The sequence below is a fragment of the Lemur catta genome, chromosome 11 (assembly GCF_020740605.2).
Source record: "Lemur catta isolate mLemCat1 chromosome 11, mLemCat1.pri, whole genome shotgun sequence".
NCBI lineage: Eukaryota > Metazoa > Chordata > Mammalia > Primates > Lemuridae > Lemur > Lemur catta.
The window spans coordinates 88,522,993-88,543,527 of NC_059138.1; the positions used below are offsets into that span (position 1 = coordinate 88,522,993).

Below are 20,535 nucleotides of genomic sequence, written 5' to 3' on the forward strand. Positions count from 1 at the left end.
GCCTGGCCATTTGACGGGGAAGCCTCAGCAAGCAGAGGCTTCTTAGTAGAAGGGGCTGGATGGTCCTGAGCCCTCAAGTGCCACCCAAGGGCCATAGTGACAGACGCCAATCTCCCCACACACCAAAGTGGCAAACTAAGTGAGGATGCCCCCTGAATTTAGGGTACCCCATAGCAAGAAGGAAAGAGCAGCTGGGAGAGCAGGGGGGACACGAGGGATGAAAGAGAGTAGGGAGCTGAAGCATGGAGGGGCTGGGTGTGTGTGCTGAAGAAGGGCTTAGGCAGCCTGAGGGGGGAGGTGTGTGTCCACCCTGGCCTCCTTCTGAGTGTCTTTCTAGGGACAAGCCGTGCTCCTTAGTGCTGCGAGGCTTGGGCCGCTCAGCAGATCTCTGGTGGCTGGCTCCCAGATACCTACATGCAGCGGTGACATGGACAGCCAGTGGCTGGAACAGCATCAGCTCTGGGCCCCGGCTCCCAGCAGCTCACCCCATGACAGCCCTCAGGGCTGCTCTGTGTCCCCAGGTGTGCTCCCCCAGCCCTGCCCAAAGGTGATCCTAGGACACCAACCCTGTGGGGAGGGCTGGAGAGGGTCAGAGGCCTGCCGCGGCAGTGCAGGGCACAAAGGGCATTGCTTTTGGGGCAGAAGGCTTCCTCTTAAATCACCGCTCCTGTCCCTGGGCTGCGCCTGAGGACCAGGTCTTGCCACCCCACCCCAGACTGGGCTCCAGGCCTCCTCCAGTTGGGTAATCCCAGGGGGTGAGCAGGGGACCCTGGATGGTCCTGGGCCCAGGCAGGGCAGCACAGGCTGAGCCACACCGTGGGTGGCTAGAGGCCCCCTCCATGTGGGATGGGAGGGACAGCTCTTCCCACCCAGGCACCTGCCGCACTGCGCAGACTCAGCATCTTTATTGTGTGAACTCTGGGGCAGGGTGACTAGGCTGCCACCGTCTGTGTGGCCTCGCCAGGTGCGGGGACTTGGAGCTAGGCAGACGGGCTGGCTCAGCGGCTCGGCCACAGGAGGGTGAAGGTGCCGCGGGCGCAGCGGAAGTCGGGCTCCGGCTGCTCCGGGCTGGGCTCCACCGAGACGAGGCGCCGGGCGCCGCGCTGGCTCAGCGGGATGCAGTCGGAGACGCGGACCTCCAGGGGCTGGCCCTCCCTGCAGCAGGAGGAGGGGTCAGGGCGGCCGTTGACGGGTCCCCGTGCCCCACCTGCGCCCGGCCCAACTCCGACTCACCCCTGGCAGTGCGCGGCCAGCACGCCCACCAGCTCCCCGACGCGGTTGTCCAGAGGCGGCCGCGAGCGGTGCAGGCACAGCACCAGGTCGTCCTGGCCGCGGGCGTGCAGCACCACCAGCTGGTCCCGCCCGCTGGTCACGCTCAGCCCTGTCACCTGAGCAGGGAGATGGGGTTAGGGTGCAGCCCCAGGACCGCAGCCCAGCCCGCCAAACTTGCCCCCTGCCCCCTGCCTCTGGAAACTACCCCACAAGCTCCTCCCCAGCCCCCCTCCCACACCGCGTCCCCGCCCCTCCTCCACCTCCCTTCCCATTCTGGTCCCTGCTGACAAAGGGGAAAGTTGAGCAAGGAGCCACACAGTAGGACTTTCTGCCTTGATGAGTGATTCTAGATCCTTGCTGTCCAACAGGGCAGACCCTGAGCCCCTGTGGCTAGGTTTTTAGGTTTTCTTTTCTTTTCTTTTCTTTTCTTTTTTTTTTTTTTTGAGACAGGGTCTCACTCTGTTGCCCAAACTGGAGCGCAGCGGCCTCATCATAGCTCACTGCAGCCTTCAACTCATGGGCTTAAGCGATCTTCCTGCCTCAGCCTCCCTCGTAGCTGGAACTACAGGCGGTGCCACTGCACCCGGCTACATTTTTTATTTTTTGTAGAGACGGGGTCTCGTAATTGCCCAGGCTGATTTTGAACTCCTGGCCTCAAAGGATCCTCCCACCTCGGCCTCCCAAATTGCTAGGATTACAGGTGGGAACCACCGTCCCTGGCCTGAGTTTTTAGTTTTATTTCACTTTAATTACACGCAAACAGCCACACTGGCCCTCAGCTGCTGTATCAGACAGCTCGGCGCCAACAGCCCCTTCTACTCTGGCAGCTGTAGGACCCCAGACAGCGTGGGACACCCAGAGGGAGTCCAGCCCGGATCCCTGCCCCAGGCTGCTCCCTGTCCTGTGGGAAAGGAATCTGTGGGAATCGAGCTGCCACGCAAGGGAGCACGTGGCCCCAGATCCCCGCAGCGGGCAGAAGAGAGACAGGGCGAGATCCCGCAGGCGGCACTGGACACGCGGCCGGGGCTCGGTGGCCCCTCATGCCCAGGCAGGAGACCCCAGATGGGCACAGGTGGGGAGAGGGGCCATTTGGCTTGGCTGGACGTGAGAGTGTGGGTGCCTGAGGCAGCCGAGAGGTGAGGCTTGAAGGGCCAGACCCTCCGCGCTGTGGGCAGCGGGAGGCCCCGCAGGGTGTTCTGCAGGGCTGCCGCCGCCAGCTGAGCTGTGGGATGCGCCGGACCATCACAGGTAGGCGGCACGGGAGGAGGCTGGGACAGGGCTCCCTCAGCGCGGCAGTGCCCCTCACAGACGCTCCACACGTGCGCCCTCCCCCGCCCCGCCTGGTGCTCACCGTGTCGAGGGGCACGGCCCGCATCACGCGGTACTGCCGGGCGGGCTCCAGCTTGTACAGGTGCCGGTCTGTGAGCAGGAGGGCCCGGTCCCGGCACTTGTGGAAGCGATTCACCTGTGGGAGAAGGGGCCGGGTCCAGGCTGGTGCCGCCCTCCTGTCACCCGCCCGGGCCCGCAGGCCACAGTCGTCCCTCCCACCTCCCTCCCCGGGTCCTCTCCTCACTGACTGGGCTGGAGCTGATGGTTTCGGAAGTTTCAGGAGCAGCTGGGCCTGGGCTGGGGCTGCCTACAGTCTCTCCTGAGGGGCCCCCTCACCTGTACCCCCAGCTTCCCCCGCACCAGCCTCTAACCTTGCGCACGTGGCTGGAAAAGAGCACAGCCCTGAAGCCGTCCTTGTCCTGAAGCGTCTTCAGTCGCTGAGCAAACAGGCTGGATGCTGTGGGATTGTCCGTGGCCTGAGGACAGGTGGAGGGGAGGGGAGGCCTGGGATGGAGGCTTTGGACAACACTGCATTGATGGCAGCTCTCCATGAGTGAGCACAGCTACCCTTGGCCTCAGGAAACTGAGTCACGGACGTGTGCACTGGCTAAGCAGTGCTGGGTGCCACGAGGGCCGAGGGCACAGACCACCCACTTTGATGTTCGAGGCTGCAACTGAGGCCCACCCTTCCTGTGCTCCACCCCCATCCCCACAGGCCACTGCTCCTCCAGCCCACGCCTGGACCTGTGGCGTTCTGGATAGAGCCTCTCCAGAGGGCAGGGCCAGGTGGGGTCATGTCCCCTCAGACAGAAGCTGCTCACTGCTGAAGTTGGAGAGTGACTGGCTGGGGGGCTGCACCTGAGAACGTGGGGGGACAGCTATACCTGAGAACACGGGGGGACAGCTGTACCTGAGAACACGGGGGGACAGCTGTACCTGAGAACACGGGGGGGACAGCTGTACCTGAGAACACGGGGGGACGGCTGTACCTGAGAACACGGGGGGACGGCTGTACCTGAGAACACGGGGGGGGGACGGCTGTACCTGAGAACACGGGGGGACGGCTGTACCTGAGAACACGGGGGGACAGCTGTACCTGAGAACACGGGGGGACAGCTGTACCTGAGAACACGGGGGGGACGGCTGTACCTGAGAACACGGGGGGGACGGCTGTACCTGAGAACATGGGGGGGACGGCTGTACCTGAGAACACGGGAGAGACGGCTGTACCTGAGAACATGGGGGGGATGGCTGTACCTGAGAACATGGGGGGGATGGCTGTACCTGAGAACGTGGTGGGGGGCACAGAATGCAGGGCTAGGGTGGAGAGGTTGAGAGCTGGCCAGGGAAACCTAGGCAGACGGGGCCAGGTGAAAGCCCTTGAACCTCAGGGATGAACTCTTAGGGAGAGGGGTGGGGACTGAGGGGCAGAGTCAACAGGACAGACCACCCCAGGCCTGAGAGAGGAGGTCTGAGGGCACCCAGGAGGTGTTAGCCTGGAGCCCCCACCAGCAGCCCACGTCCCCTCAGTAGCCCCGGGCCCACCCGGCACTCACAGAAGACAAGTAGTCTCGGGCCCAGGCCCGCCGACAGCCCCAGTCCTGTCGCAGCCCCTGCAGGGCCCCCATGGCAGCCACCTTGGCCTTGATCTGAGCCATGTCTGAAGGGGGGATGTTCTTTACCAACTGCCGGGCCCGCCACCTGGGAGAGGGTGGGCAGTGAGACGGAAGCCCTGTGCGTTAATGCTCCCCCACGCCCCTTCCCCCAGGAGGATGCTGAGCCTTGCCTGGTGCCGGCTGCCCTGGTGTCGTGGCCCAACCTCTGCTGGCCTCTCTGGTCTCAGCCCCTTGAGCTTAATGCTTGTTGCTAGAAAGTGACCCCGAGACCTGCAGCTGCCCAACACCCTCCTGTTCTGAGCACACTGTTTCCTCTGGGCCCTCCTTCTGGAGAACTCCTGCTCAGCCCTCAGGGCACGCTCAAATGCAGAGTCCCTCCACTCCCCAGCCCCGAATGGCCACCCGCCCCCTGCAGGCTGCGGCTCTAGACCTCAAATGCCCAGCACAGTGCTCAGGACGGTCAGGGCTCTGCCACCAACTGTGGGATGTGGACAGTCAGCTAATGTGGCACAGCCACCGCCTTCCCACCTATCAAGGGGGCTGGCGTGTCCCCCAGCTGGGCACTGTGGGGCCAGGACGACCGGTGGAGGTCGTCAGTGGCTGCCAGCTGAGCGGGAAAGCGTGGCGTGCTCGGGTAGTACCTGCAGAAGAGCGCGTGGCAGGTGTCCTGGAAAGGCTGCAGCACAGCGGGCGGTGGCGGCCACACAAGGTCGCGGCCGTAGAGCGGGGGCTGCCGCACAGCCTGGAATCGCCGCTGCAGCTCAACCAGGTGAGCGCGCACCTTGTGCCTCCGGAACCAGCGCATGATGGTGTACACAGCTCTCAGCCGCCGGCAGCGCCGCCTTGCCAAGGTGCCCCGCCAAGCCTGGGTGGGCCGGGAGGGATGGGACCCACAGTCAGGCCCAGCCAGGCCCTGGCCTCCTAACCCCAACCCTGATCCTAAGCCTTTAGGGAGCACCCCCTGCGTGTCTCCAGGGAGGCTGACCCACCCCCTGGCTCCCAGGAGCCATGCCCGCCTGGCTGGTGGTTGGTTCCTGGGTGGGCATGTGGCCAGCTATGCCAGGGGAGCCCTGCCCAAGCTCTGCAGACTCTTGGGAAGGAGTTGCTTGCCTGTTCCAGGCTTTTAAAGCTGGGATCTGGCACCAGTGGGGACCCTCAAGTCCCCCCAGGGAGAAAGCTCACATGAGAAGAGAGGTAGGGACAGATGAAGGTGGTTTCCCACCTGCAAGGGCAACTGCTAACGAGTCTACCTGGAATCTGGCCTGGTATAGATTTAGTCTCCAACTCCCAGGATATCCCAAGACAAGGGGATACCCCAAGAATGCGACCATCAAAACCCAGACTGGAAACCCTGCAAGGTAGGCCGTTGGTGGACCCACAGATTTAAACAGACTTCAGCGATACAGCAATGGGCCACAGTGTATGGACCCTGAGCTCAACAGACCGAGAAAACCATCCTGAGACAATTGGGGAAGTCTGAGCACTGACTGGGAATTGACAGCAACAAGTAGTCTGAGTTTTCTAAACTAGGATGGCGGTGCTGTACAGCCCCTGTGTGTTAGAGCAGACGGCAGAGGTAACGGCAGTCGCAGGGTGTGATCGCTGATGGGATCCTGGACTTCTAGAAGATGTGATGGGTAGTGGTGGGACCACTGTGGACATGTGAATATGGCCTACACATCAGATGCTCAGATATGTAGGTTATTATTTTATCAGTGTTAAGTTTCTTGAATGTGCTAATGTTAACATGGTTACAAAGGAGCATGTCCTTGTTCTTGTACCTGCTGAGGTATTAAGGGGTGTCATGGCTTTATATGGTTTAGGAAAAACATTCATAGATACATGTATGTATGTGTGTGTACAGAGAGAGACAGAGAGAGAGGGAGAGACAGAGACAGACACAGAGAGAGAGAGAGACAGAGAGAAACAGAGTGGGGAGGCAAGGAAGAAGCACCCTGGCAGCAATCCAGGTGAACAGCTTATTTAAACTTTTCTGTAGGTTTGAATTGTTCCAAAATAAAAAGTTACAAGGAGAAGGGAAAGAATCCCTATCCTGTGGAAATGCATACTGAAATGATTATGGTTGCAATAGTTTGCTGGGATAGAGGTGCCGGCCTCTATACACAGCCATACTGGCTCTGAGGTGACCCGGTGGAAGCTGGGCAGTGGAGTGTGGGAGATTATACACCATGCTGGATACTCTTCTCCAGGTCTGAAGTTTTTCATAATGAATAGTTAGAAGGAAAGAAGGAGGGCAGGAGAGATGGAGCACCTGAAAACCTTGTTCTGAGCACCTGGATCCAACCAGGCCTGAAGCTGGTAGCCACAGGATGATTGTGCCTCAACTGCATCCATGCTTTTTGCTTAAGTCAGTTTCAATCCTGGCCTGTCTCCGTCAAGCAGAGACTCCTGTGGAACTTGTAAGTGTGCTTGTGGCCCCCCTGGAGCGCATGCGCCCCCCACCCCGTGTCCCTTCCCTCCCCCCTTGCACCTTCTGCAGCAGCAGCACAATGATGGGGATGAGGCGGGCTCGGCTCTGCTCCAGCGTGACCAGCGTCCGGGGTGAGCGGATGAACAGTTTGCTGTGGCCAAAGGCCACATCGCCCTGAAGCCCATGCTGCTCCAGGAGGGCTCCCACGGCCGCCTTGTCGGAGCCCAGCAGGTGGTTGGGCCACGTGTACTCACAGGTCATCTTGTACCTGTCACCACAGGATAGGGTAGTGGAGGCCAGGCCTTGGGAAGGGAGCATGGGCCTGCCCTGCCCACCTCACCCCTGGGAGACGGGAGGGTGCTGAGAGCCCTGGGGCTGAAATCCTCCCGGTATGCTCCAGGAGCAGCCATGACACCTGTGTTCATGTGTGTCCTCCCACACGCATGTCCTCCCACATACATGTCCTCCTACACATCCTCACAGACATTTTGGTGTCCTGAGCCCAGCAGCGTGCCGGCTCTCCCTTGTGTGGATGTCTGTGAAGTGCTGTTTAGGGACCCTCCGCTCCTACTCCTCAGACTCCGCCCCGGGATCCAGCCCACGGAGCCATGGGCGTCGGGTGCCAGTACCTGAGCAGGAACCGAGAGTAGGGCTGGCGGGAGGCGAAGCCAGCCCTGCGGACCCTCACATTCTCCAGCAGTCCCAGGTATGCAACCTGGTGGCGACAGTGGTCCTCGTCCAGCTTCCCGGCCACCTTGTCCTCGTTGGGCTTAATGCAACGGACGTAGAAGGGCTCCTGTGGGGACAGAGGGGACTTGGAGGGGCCCAAGCACTGTGGGCCCTGCCCCAAGCCGGGGGCTTCTCCGACCCCCAATGTCCCAGGCCAGGAGGAGAGTTGGGGACAAGGGAAATCACAGCAGAACAGGGCCCTGGAAGCCCAGAGCGCCAGGGCAGGGCCAGTGAGGAGGCCGGGCCCAGAGCCGGTCTCCGGCCCAGGCAGAGCAGGAACAGGCCTCACCCTCTCTCCTTCCTTTCTCCTTCCGAGAGGGGCTGACGTCTCTGGATGTTCCATTGTTAAACCCGTCCTCCCATGTCCCCCTGACCCGGTTCCCCCTCTGTCTTTGGGTACAAAGCTCCCGAAGAAAGCTAGTGCCAGTTTCCTGTCCCTCTGCCCCCAGCTGCCAGAAGAGCCCCTGGCTCTTGGCAGGAGCTGGGCTGGGCCAAGCCAAGCTTCTAGCAGGGTCTCCCCTGGCCTCTCCCTGCCCAAGAGACAGTGGGGTGAGAGGAAGGCTGGGTTCGAATCTGGCTGCGTTCTCAGTGACTGATCAAGCCTCGGCCCAGCCCCTGAGCCCCCACATCTAGCCTGTGCAGTGGGTGGGGGCCCCAGCTGGAGCAGATGTGGCTCACATAGACAGGACAAGACCTCCCCCCAGCTCCCAAGATGTGCAGAGGTGGTTAGGGGCCCTACTCGGTACTCAAGGCACAGAGGGAAGGATCCCGCAGGGCTGGAGTAGGGGTGAGGTGTACCTTGGAGGCCAGGTTCTCCACCAGAGCCACCATGGAGTTCTTGAAGAGTGTGCCAGCTGTCAGGGGGCGCTTGGTCACCTCTGTGATGTCCTGCTGCCCCTCCGGCCACATCGCCCGTAGGGTGGGGTCCGTGCTGCAGACATAAGTGTCATGCCCAGCCTCACCCACCCCAACCTTAGCTTTGAGCCTCAGGCTCTCCACTGGTCAGGTGCGGGGGTGGGGTCAGACCCCAGGGTCTCTGAAGGCCCTGAGGCCCTGGCCTCCGGTGCCCACACGCTCAGCTAGCTGTGCTCACCTGTTGTACAGCAGCCGCTTGAAGTCCTGGAAGAGGAAGTCTCTGTTCTTGTCAATGAAGCCCTCCACAGAGTACCTGCCAGAGGCCAGGGCCCATGAGGGGAGGGCAGCTAGGGCGGGGGCTTCTGGGCCCCTCAGAGCGCTGACAACCCCCAGAAGGCCCCACTCTCCTCCCCTGCTCTGTTCTAGACGGTCTCTCTCCCCCTGCTGCCTGGCTCCCCTCCCCTTCCCTGCACACCTGCTTTCTCATTCATCACCTAAGACTCCCTCACTCGGGAGAAACTTCTCTCCTGGAAGACGAATTGAGTGGTTAGGCCCTCAGGTCTGAAGTCAAATGTCCTAGCACCGAGTCCTGGCTCTCCCACGTGCATGCTTTGTGACCTTGGGTGAGCCACTCAACCTCTCTGTGCCTCAGTGTACTTGGAACTGTGCTTGGAACAGTACCTACTGAGCTTTGATAAATATCAGTGACCACAGTTATGACCAGGAACTCCTGAGTCTTGGGTCCATTTTAATCTGTGGGCACTGAGAGCCTCAGAGTCACTGCCTGGTTCTCGCACCGCTAGAAAGCGCAGTGCCAAGTCTTGGCTCCACCTGTAAAGACTCTGATTTTTATTAACAGGTTTTTGTGAGTGGATCTGACATCTGAATACTTTGTCTCTATTGTCTAATCTATTTCCTCTCCTTGAGAAGTTCAGATGAGGCACTTGTACCTCTCTGTGAGTCACCTCAAATTGCTCTGGGACGAGGGGAGCAACACATAATCATCGCTGTGACAATCTCTGAAGGACACCTCATGCCTTTGTACTCAGAGCGTCGTCGTAGGACACAGCGAGGGCTCACCCAGGAGCTTGTTAGAAATGCAGAATCTTGGCCCCCTCTGCCCCCTGCACCCCGATCTTGCCAGCCTGCAGTTTCTCCCCAGCAGATGCTGGAATGGGGTAGGGCCCAGACATTAGACGTGAGTATCTATCTGTTAAAGGTGACCGGATGAATGCAACCAGGGGTTGCTGCACTTCACTCGTGAATCTGGTGACGGGCAAGTTGTCAGTGTCTTAAAGGGACAGGGCTGGTAGAAGAGGCAACGACATCCTGCCTCCTGGACATTCCCCTGGGGTGCTCCTGCCCCATGATGCATGCAACGGTGCCCCATGGGAAGGCCCAGGAGGGAGAGAGCTCCTTACGTGACATCCCCTGCGTAGTGCCTGATCCGGAAGTCTCGGCCAAACTCCATGGTCTTGTCTGTGGGGCAGAGCTGTGGGGACAGGCCAAGGCCAAGTCACAGAAGGTGTATGTATGTGGGGGTCTGCAGGAGGAGGTAGTGCTGCCTCCATCCCGCTGGGGCAGAGAAGCCCACCACAGTGAAGACAATGGCGCTAAAGCTGGGTCCCCGCCCAGGCCCACAAGCCAAAGGCAGCATGGTGCCTGCAGGGCAGATCCCACCAGCCCACCGTGCCAGTGCCGGATAGCTGGGGGCACCTGGCGGCTGGTGTAGTGTGGGTGGTGGCGGTGGTGCGTGTCCAGGGTCTGCAGGAAGATGCGGTCGGTGATGGTGCCCGCGGCACTGCAGGCCTCGTCCAGCACAGCCAGGATGCCACGGTGGGGCCGCTCCACCAGGTCCACGATGGTGGCGTTGTTGAAGTACTCGACCTGGGGTGGAGGCAGCCAGCAGGGAGGCTCCCGAGGCCCTCCCAGCCACTTCCCCTCTGCCACCCCTCACTCTGCACCCACCAGGCCAACCCGGGGGGCCCCTCCTCACAGGGGCTCCTGACACCCCCTCCAGGCCGCGGTGCTCACACTCTGCCAGGTGATGCCCTCGCGCTCATACTCCTCCTGCTCCTGCTTCAGGATGAGCTGGATGAAGAGCTGCTGCAGCTTCTCGTTGCAGTAGTTGATGCAGAACTGCTCGAAGCTGGGGGAGGGCATGGCCTTTCAGAGGGGCTGTCACTCTTGTGGAGCGAGCGGTACTAGATAGTGCCTCCCCTAAAGGCTCCCCTGATGCTCACTGAGGGGTCTGGTGCCAGGACCTCGCATGGCTTCCCTGTGGATTACACACCCTACACCACCTCTGGCAGGCATGATCTGGTGGACTTGGGTCACAGCCCGGAGAAGTGAGCCCCGTAATTTTGCCTTCCATCAAGGCACCAAAAGCTGGGGGGTACAGCCAAGGCAGGCTTGAGGGGCATGGGCCTTGGGGCCCAGGGACCAGGACAAACTCAGACATTCCTGCCTCCCAGCCCCAGTGAACTGCCTGGGACTAAGTGGCCACACAAGCTGGACATCAGAGGTGGGGACCCACCTGTTGACAGGGAACACTTCAAAGCCGTAGATGTCCAGCACGCCGATGACTGTGTCCTTGCCATCACGCCGAGGGTCCCGGTCCCGAGCTTCCATGATGCTGTTGATCCTGTCCACCACCCACTCAAACAGCCGCTGGTACACAGCCTGGGGGCAGGAGCACACTGCGTTTTGCTGCAGATGGCCTGGTCCCCCCGCAGCCCCCACTGCAAAGGCCACCTGGGTTTCCCTCCCTCTGCCTGCCCCGGAGTACCTTGGCACAGGCGTCCCGGGCGTAGCTGGCCTCCGCCGCAGTGTGGCCCTTCTCTATGAGCTCCCTGCCTCCCGAGGCCACAGTGCGAGCCAGCAGGGAGCGGAGCACCAGGTCCCGGGGCGTGGCCGTCAGCTCAGCCACGTGGTCCACCAGTGCCTCCTCAGCCACCGCCAGGCCGTCCTTCTGACCCCCATCCTCCTCCGTCTCCACGAACTCGATGTTTCCCTGGTGATGGGGGAACCATAAACAGTCCAGGCTCCTCGGACTCCTTGGACAAAGGAGCCTGGATGGATTTGAACGGGGAGGAGGAAGGGAGACAGGGGACGTGGACATGGTGGGGCCCAGCTCCTGGCTGGTCACCACGGGTGCAGACACAGCCAGAGATGAGGAGGTCAAGGGCACATCAGAGCCTTTGCCAAGGCCTCACATCCAAACGATGTGTGAAGGACCCCATTGCATCCCCTCAGCAGTGGCAGAAGCTCTGCACTACTTACTCCTTGTGCCACTCAGAGAACTGTGGCCAAGTGGCGCTGCATGATGAGCCACAAGCTCACCCACGACTGCACTTAGAGGCAGTCTGCACGATGCTCGCTTTTACTGTGCCCAGCAGCTCTGGCCCTAACAAAGGGCGCTCCACCAGACGCTGACACAGGCACGCCCAAGCAACTCAGCTTCCTTAGGGCGGGAGTCAGCTCAGCCACATCACGGAGGTATCTGGGACTAGTCTCCTCCTCCCTGCAGGGACTCCAGCCAGGAAGCCCCTGTGGGGTGGTCGTCCTCCCAGGCCCTCGGAGCCAGCCTCACCAGGTGCAATATGGCAGCCAGGATGCGATACACGGATGCCACCTCCTCAGGACTGAAGCCGATGACCCTCATGGCCTCGGTCACTGCTCGGTAGCTCCTCTCATCACTGTCCAAGGCCTGGGGGAGAGGGAGTTCACTGCCCCAAGCCACACTGGGCCCAGAACACCTGCCCTCCCTCACCCCTGATTCTTCTGTCCCAGGCACCTGCTCACCCCTGCACCCTGACCCCTCCCTGAACCATTTTCCCTCCAGCCTGAGCACCCTCCCCACTCACCTGCGTGGCTCACATCATCCTGGCCTGTGCTGATTGCTGCCCATTCCCTGCCACCACACTCAGGACCCTGAAACTAAGCCCAGTTTGAGCCCCCCATGCCTCTCACACTCACACTGTGCACACCCATGCTGAGTCCAGCTCCCTGGCGTGTGAAATTGTACACAGCAGGGTTTCTTTCCAAGTGCAGTTCATGCAGCTCCTTGTCCTCACTGCCCCTCAGCAACTAGAGGACAAAGAGATCCCTTAGTTAGATGAATAAGCTCCCAAGACCCCCCCTCTCACCTTTCACCTCCCTGCCAGAGGCAGGAGAACAAACAGACATGATCTTCCTTCCAGCATCGAACCAACAAACGCAGTGAGCCAGTGAACTCCCAGTTCAGTGGGTCAGAGACCGTGAAGAACCACCCATGTCAAAGGAGCCCCACTTCAGGGGGAGCAAAGAGTCCACTGGGAAGACACTGCCCCTATTCTGCCCCTATTCCCAGACCTCGTCTCAATGGGGAGCTCAGATTCTGTGAAGACATTGCCCTAGACCCAGGGAGACCCCACCTCATGGGGAACTCAGAGTCCCTGGAGACAACGCCTGTGTCCCCAGATCTCCCATATGAATGGGGAGGCAAGAGTGTGGAGATCCTGCCAGAGTCCTAGGGAGCCCCACTTCAGCGGGAACACAGAGTTCCTGGAGAAACTGCCCATGTCCAAGGAGCTCCACCTCACTGAAGAGCTTAAGTCCATGGAGACCCCATCCCTGCCTTAGTGAGCACCCACCTCAGTGGGGGCATCAGAGTCGGAAGACACACTGCCCCTGTCTCAGGGAGCCCATACCTCAGAAGAGAGCTCAGAGTCTATGGAGACACTGCCTGTGTCCCAGAGACTTCCCACCTGAGGGGGGAGCTCCGATTTCCTGCAGACATTGCCCTAGACACAGACTCCTGGGGAGCTCAGAGTCTGTGGAGACACGGCCTTTGTCCTATTAACTCCCACCTCACTGGGAGCTCAGACTCCATGGAGACTCCACGCGAAACTTAAAAGGTCCCACGCCAGTGGGGTGGAAAGTCTGTGGAGATCCTGCAGGAGTCCCAGAGACCTCCACTTCAGTGGGAGCTCAAAGGCTGTGGAGACACTGCCCATGGCCCAGGGATAATCACTTCATAGAAGAGTGGTGTAGACACTTCCTGTGTCCCAGGTAGCTCTTACCACAGGGGGAGTTCAGAGTTCTTGGTGACATTGCCCGTGTCTCAGGGAGCTCCCATCTTAGTGGGGAGATCAGAGTTCGTGGAGACACTGTCCATGTTCCATGGAGCTCTGCTTCAGTTGGAGCCAGAGTCTGTGGAGACACAGCCCCTGTCCCAGGGAGTTCTTACCTCGAGGGGGAGCTCAGAGTGGGTAGAGGCACTGTCTGTCTCTGAGAGTGCTGCCACCTGAGTGGGCAGCCCAGAGTCTGTGGAGACTCTGCCTATGTTCGAGGGAGTTCCCATGTAAGTGTGCAGCCCCAGGTCTGTGGAGACACTGCCCCTGTTCTCGGGAGCTCCCACCTCAGTAGGGAACTCAGAGTCTTTCAAGACATTGTCTGTGTCAGGGAACTCTGTTTCTTGGAAGCTCAGAGTCTGTGAAAACACTCCATGTGTCGCAGAGAATTCCCACCTCAGTGGGGGGCACCTAGGTCACATCCCAGAGAGCTCCCAGCTCATGGAGAGCTCAGAGTCCGTGGAGGCACTGCCAATGTCCCACAAGCTCCCAAATCAGTGGGGAGGTAAGAGTCTGTGGAGACCCTGCAGGAGTCCCAGGGAGCTCCACTTCAGCGGGAGCTCAGAGGCTGTGGAAACACTGCCTGTGTCCCACGAAGCTCCCACTGTGGGGAGCTCAGAGTCCATAGTGACACTGCCTGTGTCCCAGAGAGCTTTCACCTCAGTGTGGAGCTTGGAGTACTTGGAGATGCTGCCTGAGTCTCCACAGGGAGCACTTACCTCAGAGGGAGCCCAGAGTCTGTGGCGACACCATCCGTGTCCCACCTCAGTGGGAAGCTCAGAGTCCTTAAAGATACTGTCCGTGTCTCAGAGAGCTCCATTGCATGGAGGCTCAGAGTCTGTGGAACAACTCCGTGTCCCAGGAATCCCCCACTTCTGTGGGAAGCTCACAGTTTGTGGACACCCTGCCCGCATCCCAGGGAGCTCCCATCTCATGGGGAGCTCGGAGTCTGTAGAGACACCACTCATGTCTCAGGGAGCTCTTACCACAAGGTGAGCTCGGAGTCCATAAAGGCACTGCCCATGTCCCAGGGGGCTCCCACCTCAGTGGGGAGGGCAGGGTCATTGGAGACAATGCTGGAGTCTCAGGGAGCTCTCACGGCAGTGGGGAGCTCAGAGACTGTAGGAACACCGTCAGTGTCCCAGAGAGCTCCGTTTCACGGGAGCTGAGTCTGTCAAAGAAACTCTCTGTGTCCCAGGGAGCTCCCACCTCAGTAGGAAGCTCAGAGTCCTTAAAGACACTACCCGTGTCCCAGAGACTTTCACCTATGTAGAGCTCAGGGTATGTAGAGACACTGCCCATGTCCCAGGGAGCTCCCATCTCAGTAGGGAACTAAGAGTCCCTAAAGACACTGCTATGTTCCAGGGAGCTCCCATCTAATCGGGGAGCTCAGAGTGTATGGTGACGCTGCCCTCCTCTGACGGGGCTCCCATCTTCATGGGGAGCGCAGAGATGATAGGTACTGCCGGTGTCCCAGTAGCACTACTGCACTGGGGCTCCCAGTCTGTGAAGATACTCCCTGGCCCGGGGAACTGCCATCTCATAGGGAGCTCAGAGTCCCTGAGACACTGCCCTTGCTCAAGGAGCTTTACCTCAGAAGGGAGCCCAGATTTTATGGAGACAGTATTTGTGTCCCAGGGAGCCCTCATCTGCAAGTGTCTCAGATGGAGGGACATCCTGCTTTTGTGCTCAGGGAGCTCACTCCCTCTTGTTTGTGGGGCATGGGGTGATGGCTGGAGTGTGTGGCAGGGAATGAGGACCATGGGCTAATGAGGGGCAGTGGGGCACAGTGGGGGAACTGGGGTAGGAGGGAAGGGTCACCAGTTGGCCCAGGCTTCTTCTCCCACCCTATATTTTCCCTCCTCCCCCTGCCCTCATTGGCTCACCTGGTAGAAGGCGTGGAAGTTTCTTTCACCCACATGTTGCTTGAGGACCCGAGACTGAGGAGAGAGGCAGCTGGACTCAGGCCTGGGAAGGGGTCTGCCCGTTGGGACCCTATCTGAGCATTCCCAGATGCAGGGCAGGCTGGAGATCAGAGGGCCCTGGCCACAGGGACCCCGGCACAGAGAAGGGCCACAGGGAGAGCCTGGGCTGCCTAACCTGCAGCATCAGGGTCCCCAGGCCTGGGATTGGTCTCAGCCAGTGTTCCCCATGGGGATCTCCTCAGCCCACCTGCCCACCTTCTCCAGCAGGTAGCTGTAGATGTGTCCTCCGACCGGGTCCCCCTTGAAGTCAAAGTTGATGTCCATGTACTTGCCGAAGCGGCTGGAGTTGTGGTTACGATTGGTGCGGGCATTGCCAAAGGCCTCCAGCACACAGGTAGACTTGAGCAGCACGTCTTTGACCCTGTGCGGGCAGAGAGGTGAGGGCTCAAGGCAAAGACCTCCCATCTGGAGAATAGGGTCCCCGCTGGAGTCTTCCTTTCAGAAATCCCAGCCTCTTGGGATGGGTAAAGGAGCTGGCTGAGAAGGAGCCAGGGCCCGACCTCGCCAGTGCGGAGTCTGGGCTATGTGACGGCCATGCCTCTGAGACGCTAGGAAACGCACTTGCCAGGCTGGCTTGTGCTCAACAGCGCCTGTACGGCACCAAGCCCACGTCTTTGCCTCTCATGGCCACCGCCTGCCCTACCAGGCCTCAGCTACAGCCTGGGGAGCTGATCTGACCAGTTGGCCTTGGACCTCCAGTGCAGGCGTGCGCAGTGGTACCTGCCACGTGTGCTTGGGAACTGACATTGCTTGTCCCCTCTGAACCCCACCTTGTCACATCTCAACAGGAAGAAATGGGTTCTGACACAGGAAGCTGCTTCTGCAAGGCCCCCGAGGGAGAGCAGCCGGCGAACAGGCCAGCCCTGGTTTCCTGGTTGCCTGCTGTCACCCACACTCCCACCTGGCATGCTGGGCCGTCCTGACTGGAGCCTGCCAGCTTCTCTAGGCTTCCATGGAATACCTAGTGGGGTGCCCACTGCCCTGTCCAGGAGGCATTCCGGGCATCTCTGGGCCCTACTACACTTCTCCATGTCCTATCTATCACTGCCGCCTCCTCCCAGCTGGCAGCCAGTGACCTTCGTGCAGGTCGGCCTGTCTTACCTCTGTGTGTGTTGGAGTTACCTGGAACCTTCCTGACGGACAAGCCCACTGAACTTGGCCTGAGCTGGGCTCCAGTCCCCGTCTCTCGCTTCCCGGTGCCAGGCCCTTCCCGCCGCACTGCAGCCCCGGCTGTGCTGAGGCCCGCAGCTGAACCTTGGAGCTCACCTCTCCACCTCGGCCCTCTGGCTCGGGTTGGTGACAGCGGCGATGTACTGCATGATGTGCTTACTGGCCTCCGTCTTCCCTGCCCCACTCTCCCCTGCCAGAAAGACGGGAGTCAGCAGAATCAACCAGCCTGCACCCCTTCAACCAGCTCCCTGTGCCAACTCCACCCCTAGGACTGGTGTGGCGGGGTCCTGGGGCCACACAGGGTACAGCAGATACTCTAATGTCACCCCATGTTTACGAACGAGGATGCTGAGGCTGGGGGTCCTGGCTGCAGGGGCAGGTACCTGAGATGACGATGCAGGTGTCCCTGGATCGGCGCTTCATCGCCTTGTAGGCAGCATTGGCCACGGCATAGAGGTGGGGCGGCCGTTCGTAGAGCTCACGGCCCTGGTACCTGGCGATGGCCTCGGGCCCGTACAGGGGCAGCTCCTGGTACGGGTTCACGGACACTAGCACCTCGCCGATGTAGGTGTAGATGCGGCCCTTCTCGAACCTGGACACGGCAGGGCCAAGCTTTAGCACTCACAGGCCTCAAGGGACACATGGGCCTTTGGCCACAGCCCACCTTGGGCCCTGGCCCATCAGCCAGCACTCCCATCTGAGGGGCTGGGAGTGGAGAAGGGAGAAGGGGTGATGTAGACCTTGAGTCTTCCTGGTGCCATCCTGGGGGAACTGAGCCATGCAGAGCCTGCCCCCACCTTGGTGTAGAGTTTGGGGTCCATGCTGCTCTCCATGGGGGTCCTGGGGTCACAGGAATGGTGACCACCCATTTTATGAAGGGGACAGACTTGCCCAAGACCATGCTGGTGAGGCAGAGGCAGGGCTGGCTCATGGGGTGGGGTCCGGTGGGGACCGGGGTGAGGGAAAGGGCTCGGCTAGGAGGGGAGGGAGGGGCCTCATGCTGTTTCCTGTCTCAAGGCCTGGGCGGAACCCAGACAGAAGGGGACCCCGCCCGGCCCCACCCAGACGACAGGGAGGGCGTGGGGGCAATATTGCCCAGGACCTGCTGTTGCTGTCTTTGTGCCCCCCCAGAATGTGGCTGGTGGCCGCCCCCCCTCCCCTGGTACATCCTCAGACTTCTTCAAAAACCTGGTCACCATTGGGGCCTATGTTCACACTTTTCTTGACCTTTCCACCCTGTGAGGGCTGGGTGGCCTGCCCCTCAGACGCCAGCTCTCCTTGGTGTGTGGGACCCACACTGTCCCCCAGTGGCCCCGTCGTGGGATTTTTCTTTCTCCACCACTTCTGACGTGGGTGTTCTGGGGCCAGCTCTCACCATCCTACAAGCTGCGTGGTCAGGGGCAAGTCACCCACCTCTTGGGGCTCAGGGCTCTCATCACCCTCATCATCAAGGCGGAGATGATAGAGACTGTCTCATAAACTCAGGTTTTTATAAATTGTTGTTTGTTTTGTTGTTTTGAGATAGGGTCTCCTTCTGTCACCCAGGCTGGAGTGCAGTGGCATCATCATATCTCACTGCAGCCTCAGACTCCTGGGCTCAAGCGATGCTCCTGCCTCAGCCTCCAGAGTAGCTGGGACTACAGGTGCATCCCACAATGCCGGCTAATTTTTCCATATTAGTAGAGACGGGGTCTTACTCTTGCTCAGGCTGGTCTTGAAGTCCTAACTTTAAGTGATGCTCTTGCCTCGGCCTCCCAAAGTATTTGGATTACACAAAGTGCTCAGCTTACTTCCTGTGTAGCCCACCTGTCCTTGAGTCAGGCTCGCAGCCTCTTGATGTCTGTGCTTAGTGGGGCTCCTGGTCCCCAAGCTCTCCCCAGGGAGCTTCCCAAGCACATGGCAGGCGCCTCCCGCACCTCCCTGGGAGTCAGGGCATGAAGCCCAGTTGCCCACACGGCCACCCCGAAGTGCCTGCCATGCCCCCACCTCCTGGGCTCTTCCTGCCCTCTGCCTACCCCCCTTGATGGCAAATTGGGCTCTGATGTCACTTCTACCAGCTGTGCCCTGTGACACCGCATGTGCCCCACCCGAGCATCAACTCAATGCTGTGAGATGCTTCGGACTGCAGGGTGGGGACTGCCTGCTTCATCTCAGAGTCCTGGGCTCAGGCCAGGCCCTGTGAGGGAGATGCAGGGAGGGAGCAGCAGCAACTGTCGGGAAGGGGCTGGGAGGGGGGCCCAGCCCTGGCCCCAGCGCCCAGTGCCCATCTGTCCAAGCAGGAAAGAAGGGGCAGAAGGCACCTGGGCCGTGTGGGAGGCAGGGGTGGGGGTGGGGCAGCTCCAGCACTGACTGGCCAACCCTGATGGGGACGGGGCTTCCTGGTCTGCTCCCGTCTCGCCGGGGCAGTGCTGTGAGGTGCTCATTTCAGCCCAGTGTGTCTGGGTCTCTGCCAGGATGAGGGGTGGGGAGCCTTGGAGGAGGGGAGCCGGGCGCCTCCTGCCCTGGGCCTACCTGAGCTGCAGGTTCCTCATGAAGTCCTCCATGGTCACTTGGTCCAAAAGCACAAAGTCGGGCTTGCCGTACTCCGGGCCTTCCTCGTCCTCCATCCTGCCAGCTGGAAACACCCAGGCCAGGTTGCCTCACCTTCCTATGCCGCCGGCAGGAGGGCAGAGGGGAGGGGAGGGCCGGGGGAGGCCCAGCCCCTGGCAGCCTCCTCCAGTGCTGTAGTAAAGTAGGAAGTGGGTTCTGGCCCTGGGAGGGGCTGCCTTCCCCACTTGCTGTTCCCTCCCTGCGAGGTGCTCTGAGCCCTGCTTCCTGTCCCTGTGCCCCACAGCTGGCCACAGACCGTTAGGTCTGATCTGCTTGCATGCCAGGGCCAGGGTGCCAGACCCTGGGTCCTCAGCTCTGGAGGGTTCCTTGATGGCCTCCTTTGGAAGCTCCCGTCTACCCCAGGCAGTAGACAAGACTCCGTGGGTTGGTTTCCAACCCTGGCAGCATGTTAGAGCCACCTGCGGGATTTTAAAGAAAGATTTCTTGACATGGTCTTGGCCACCCAGCTGTATGTGTCTGTCAACTCAGAACTGAACACGACATGAATTTCACTGTGTATGTATGTTGTACCTTAATACAAAAATGTAAAAAGATCCTAATGCCCAGGCCTCTGGAGCAGGGAACCAGCAATAGCATTCTCCGAAGCGTCTCTGGGGGATAAATGGGAAAAGCTTCTTGTCTGGCCCTGCCAAGGGCCAGGGCTCAGGACTCCTCACACTGCAATTCCCCACCCCAGTCCCTTGGAGGGACGGAGGCCCCTAGAGCATCTTCTGGGTGGGACCAGCCTGCAGAGGAACCTCATGGGCCTAACTGTCCTGTGCCCTGTACTTTTATCTGACAAACCCTTTATGCACAGTCCTTACAGCTGTGAGAGGTGCCTGGTGCCTGCTGTCGTGCTTTGTAGATGAGACAGCACATTTAGGAAGTAGCCCGAGTGGCTCGGGTTTCTCTCCAAACGCAGCACCCCTGACACGGTGAGTGCGTCCGGGCAGACAGGCAGTTCGCTCATCTTCTGAGCAGATGGGGGCATCTCTCTTATCCTCCAAAGCAGACTGGGGAAAGATCTCTCTCATCCCAGGGCAGACTAGGACAGTCCTCTCTCATCCTCTAAGAGGACTGGGACAGGTCTCTCTCATGCTTCAAGCTGACAAGGGGCAGCTGTCTTTCAACCCTTCCTCACACAGGGAGGTCAGAAGGGCAGATTCCGGTATTCCCAAACTTTTTGTCACTCACCTGCCACCTTTGGGATGTGTTGTACTCACAAGCACTAGTTTATTATCTTTCAAACATCTCTTTTTAAACTTTGAAATAATTGTTTGATATGAAGCTAAGGTTGTTTTTTTTCTCTTAAAACTAATGCATTCCTGATAAAATTAAAAGTGCTTATCCAGTGCCCGATAACACTAGGTCATGCGCCATCCAGTGATAAGGGGCCCTTGCTCCAACACATCCCCGGTTTTCTGGCTCCACCCTCAGCCGGGCCT

General features: G+C 59.9%; 1 protein-coding gene across 1 annotated transcript; it reads right to left on the reverse strand.

Annotated features, from left to right (window-relative positions):
* Positions 1-890: 890 nt before the first annotated feature.
* MYO1G (myosin IG) lies at positions 891-19,241 on the reverse strand. The gene is made up of 22 exons (XM_045564359.1): positions 19,013-19,241; positions 16,885-17,093; positions 16,598-16,691; positions 15,527-15,692; positions 15,233-15,286; positions 12,211-12,321; positions 11,825-11,941; positions 11,021-11,245; positions 10,769-10,914; positions 10,267-10,381; positions 9,949-10,119; positions 9,654-9,724; positions 8,471-8,545; positions 8,176-8,308; positions 7,278-7,444; positions 6,709-6,916; positions 4,859-5,082; positions 4,158-4,302; positions 2,973-3,077; positions 2,624-2,737; positions 1,234-1,388; positions 891-1,155 (listed from the first exon to the last, which is right to left on the reverse strand). Exons 1-22 carry the CDS (start codon positions 19,105-19,107, stop codon positions 999-1,001), a joined length of 3,057 nt encoding a protein of 1,018 aa, XP_045420315.1. The 5' UTR covers positions 19,108-19,241; the 3' UTR covers positions 891-998.
* Positions 19,242-20,535: the final 1,294 nt, after the last annotated feature.

Coding starts and splice junctions, on each gene's coding strand:
- MYO1G (XM_045564359.1), bottom strand. CDS start 19,107: ATGGAGGACGAGGAAGGCCCGGAGTACGGCAAGCCCGACTTTGTGCTT. Junction 17,094..19,012: donor ATGAGGAACCTGCAGCTCAG/GTAGGCCCAGGG, acceptor TGCCGTGTCCAG/GTTCGAGAAGGGCCGCATCT. Junction 6,917..7,277: donor TACTCTCGGTTCCTGCTCAG/GTACTGGCACCC, acceptor CTGTGGTGACAG/GTACAAGATGACCTGTGAGT.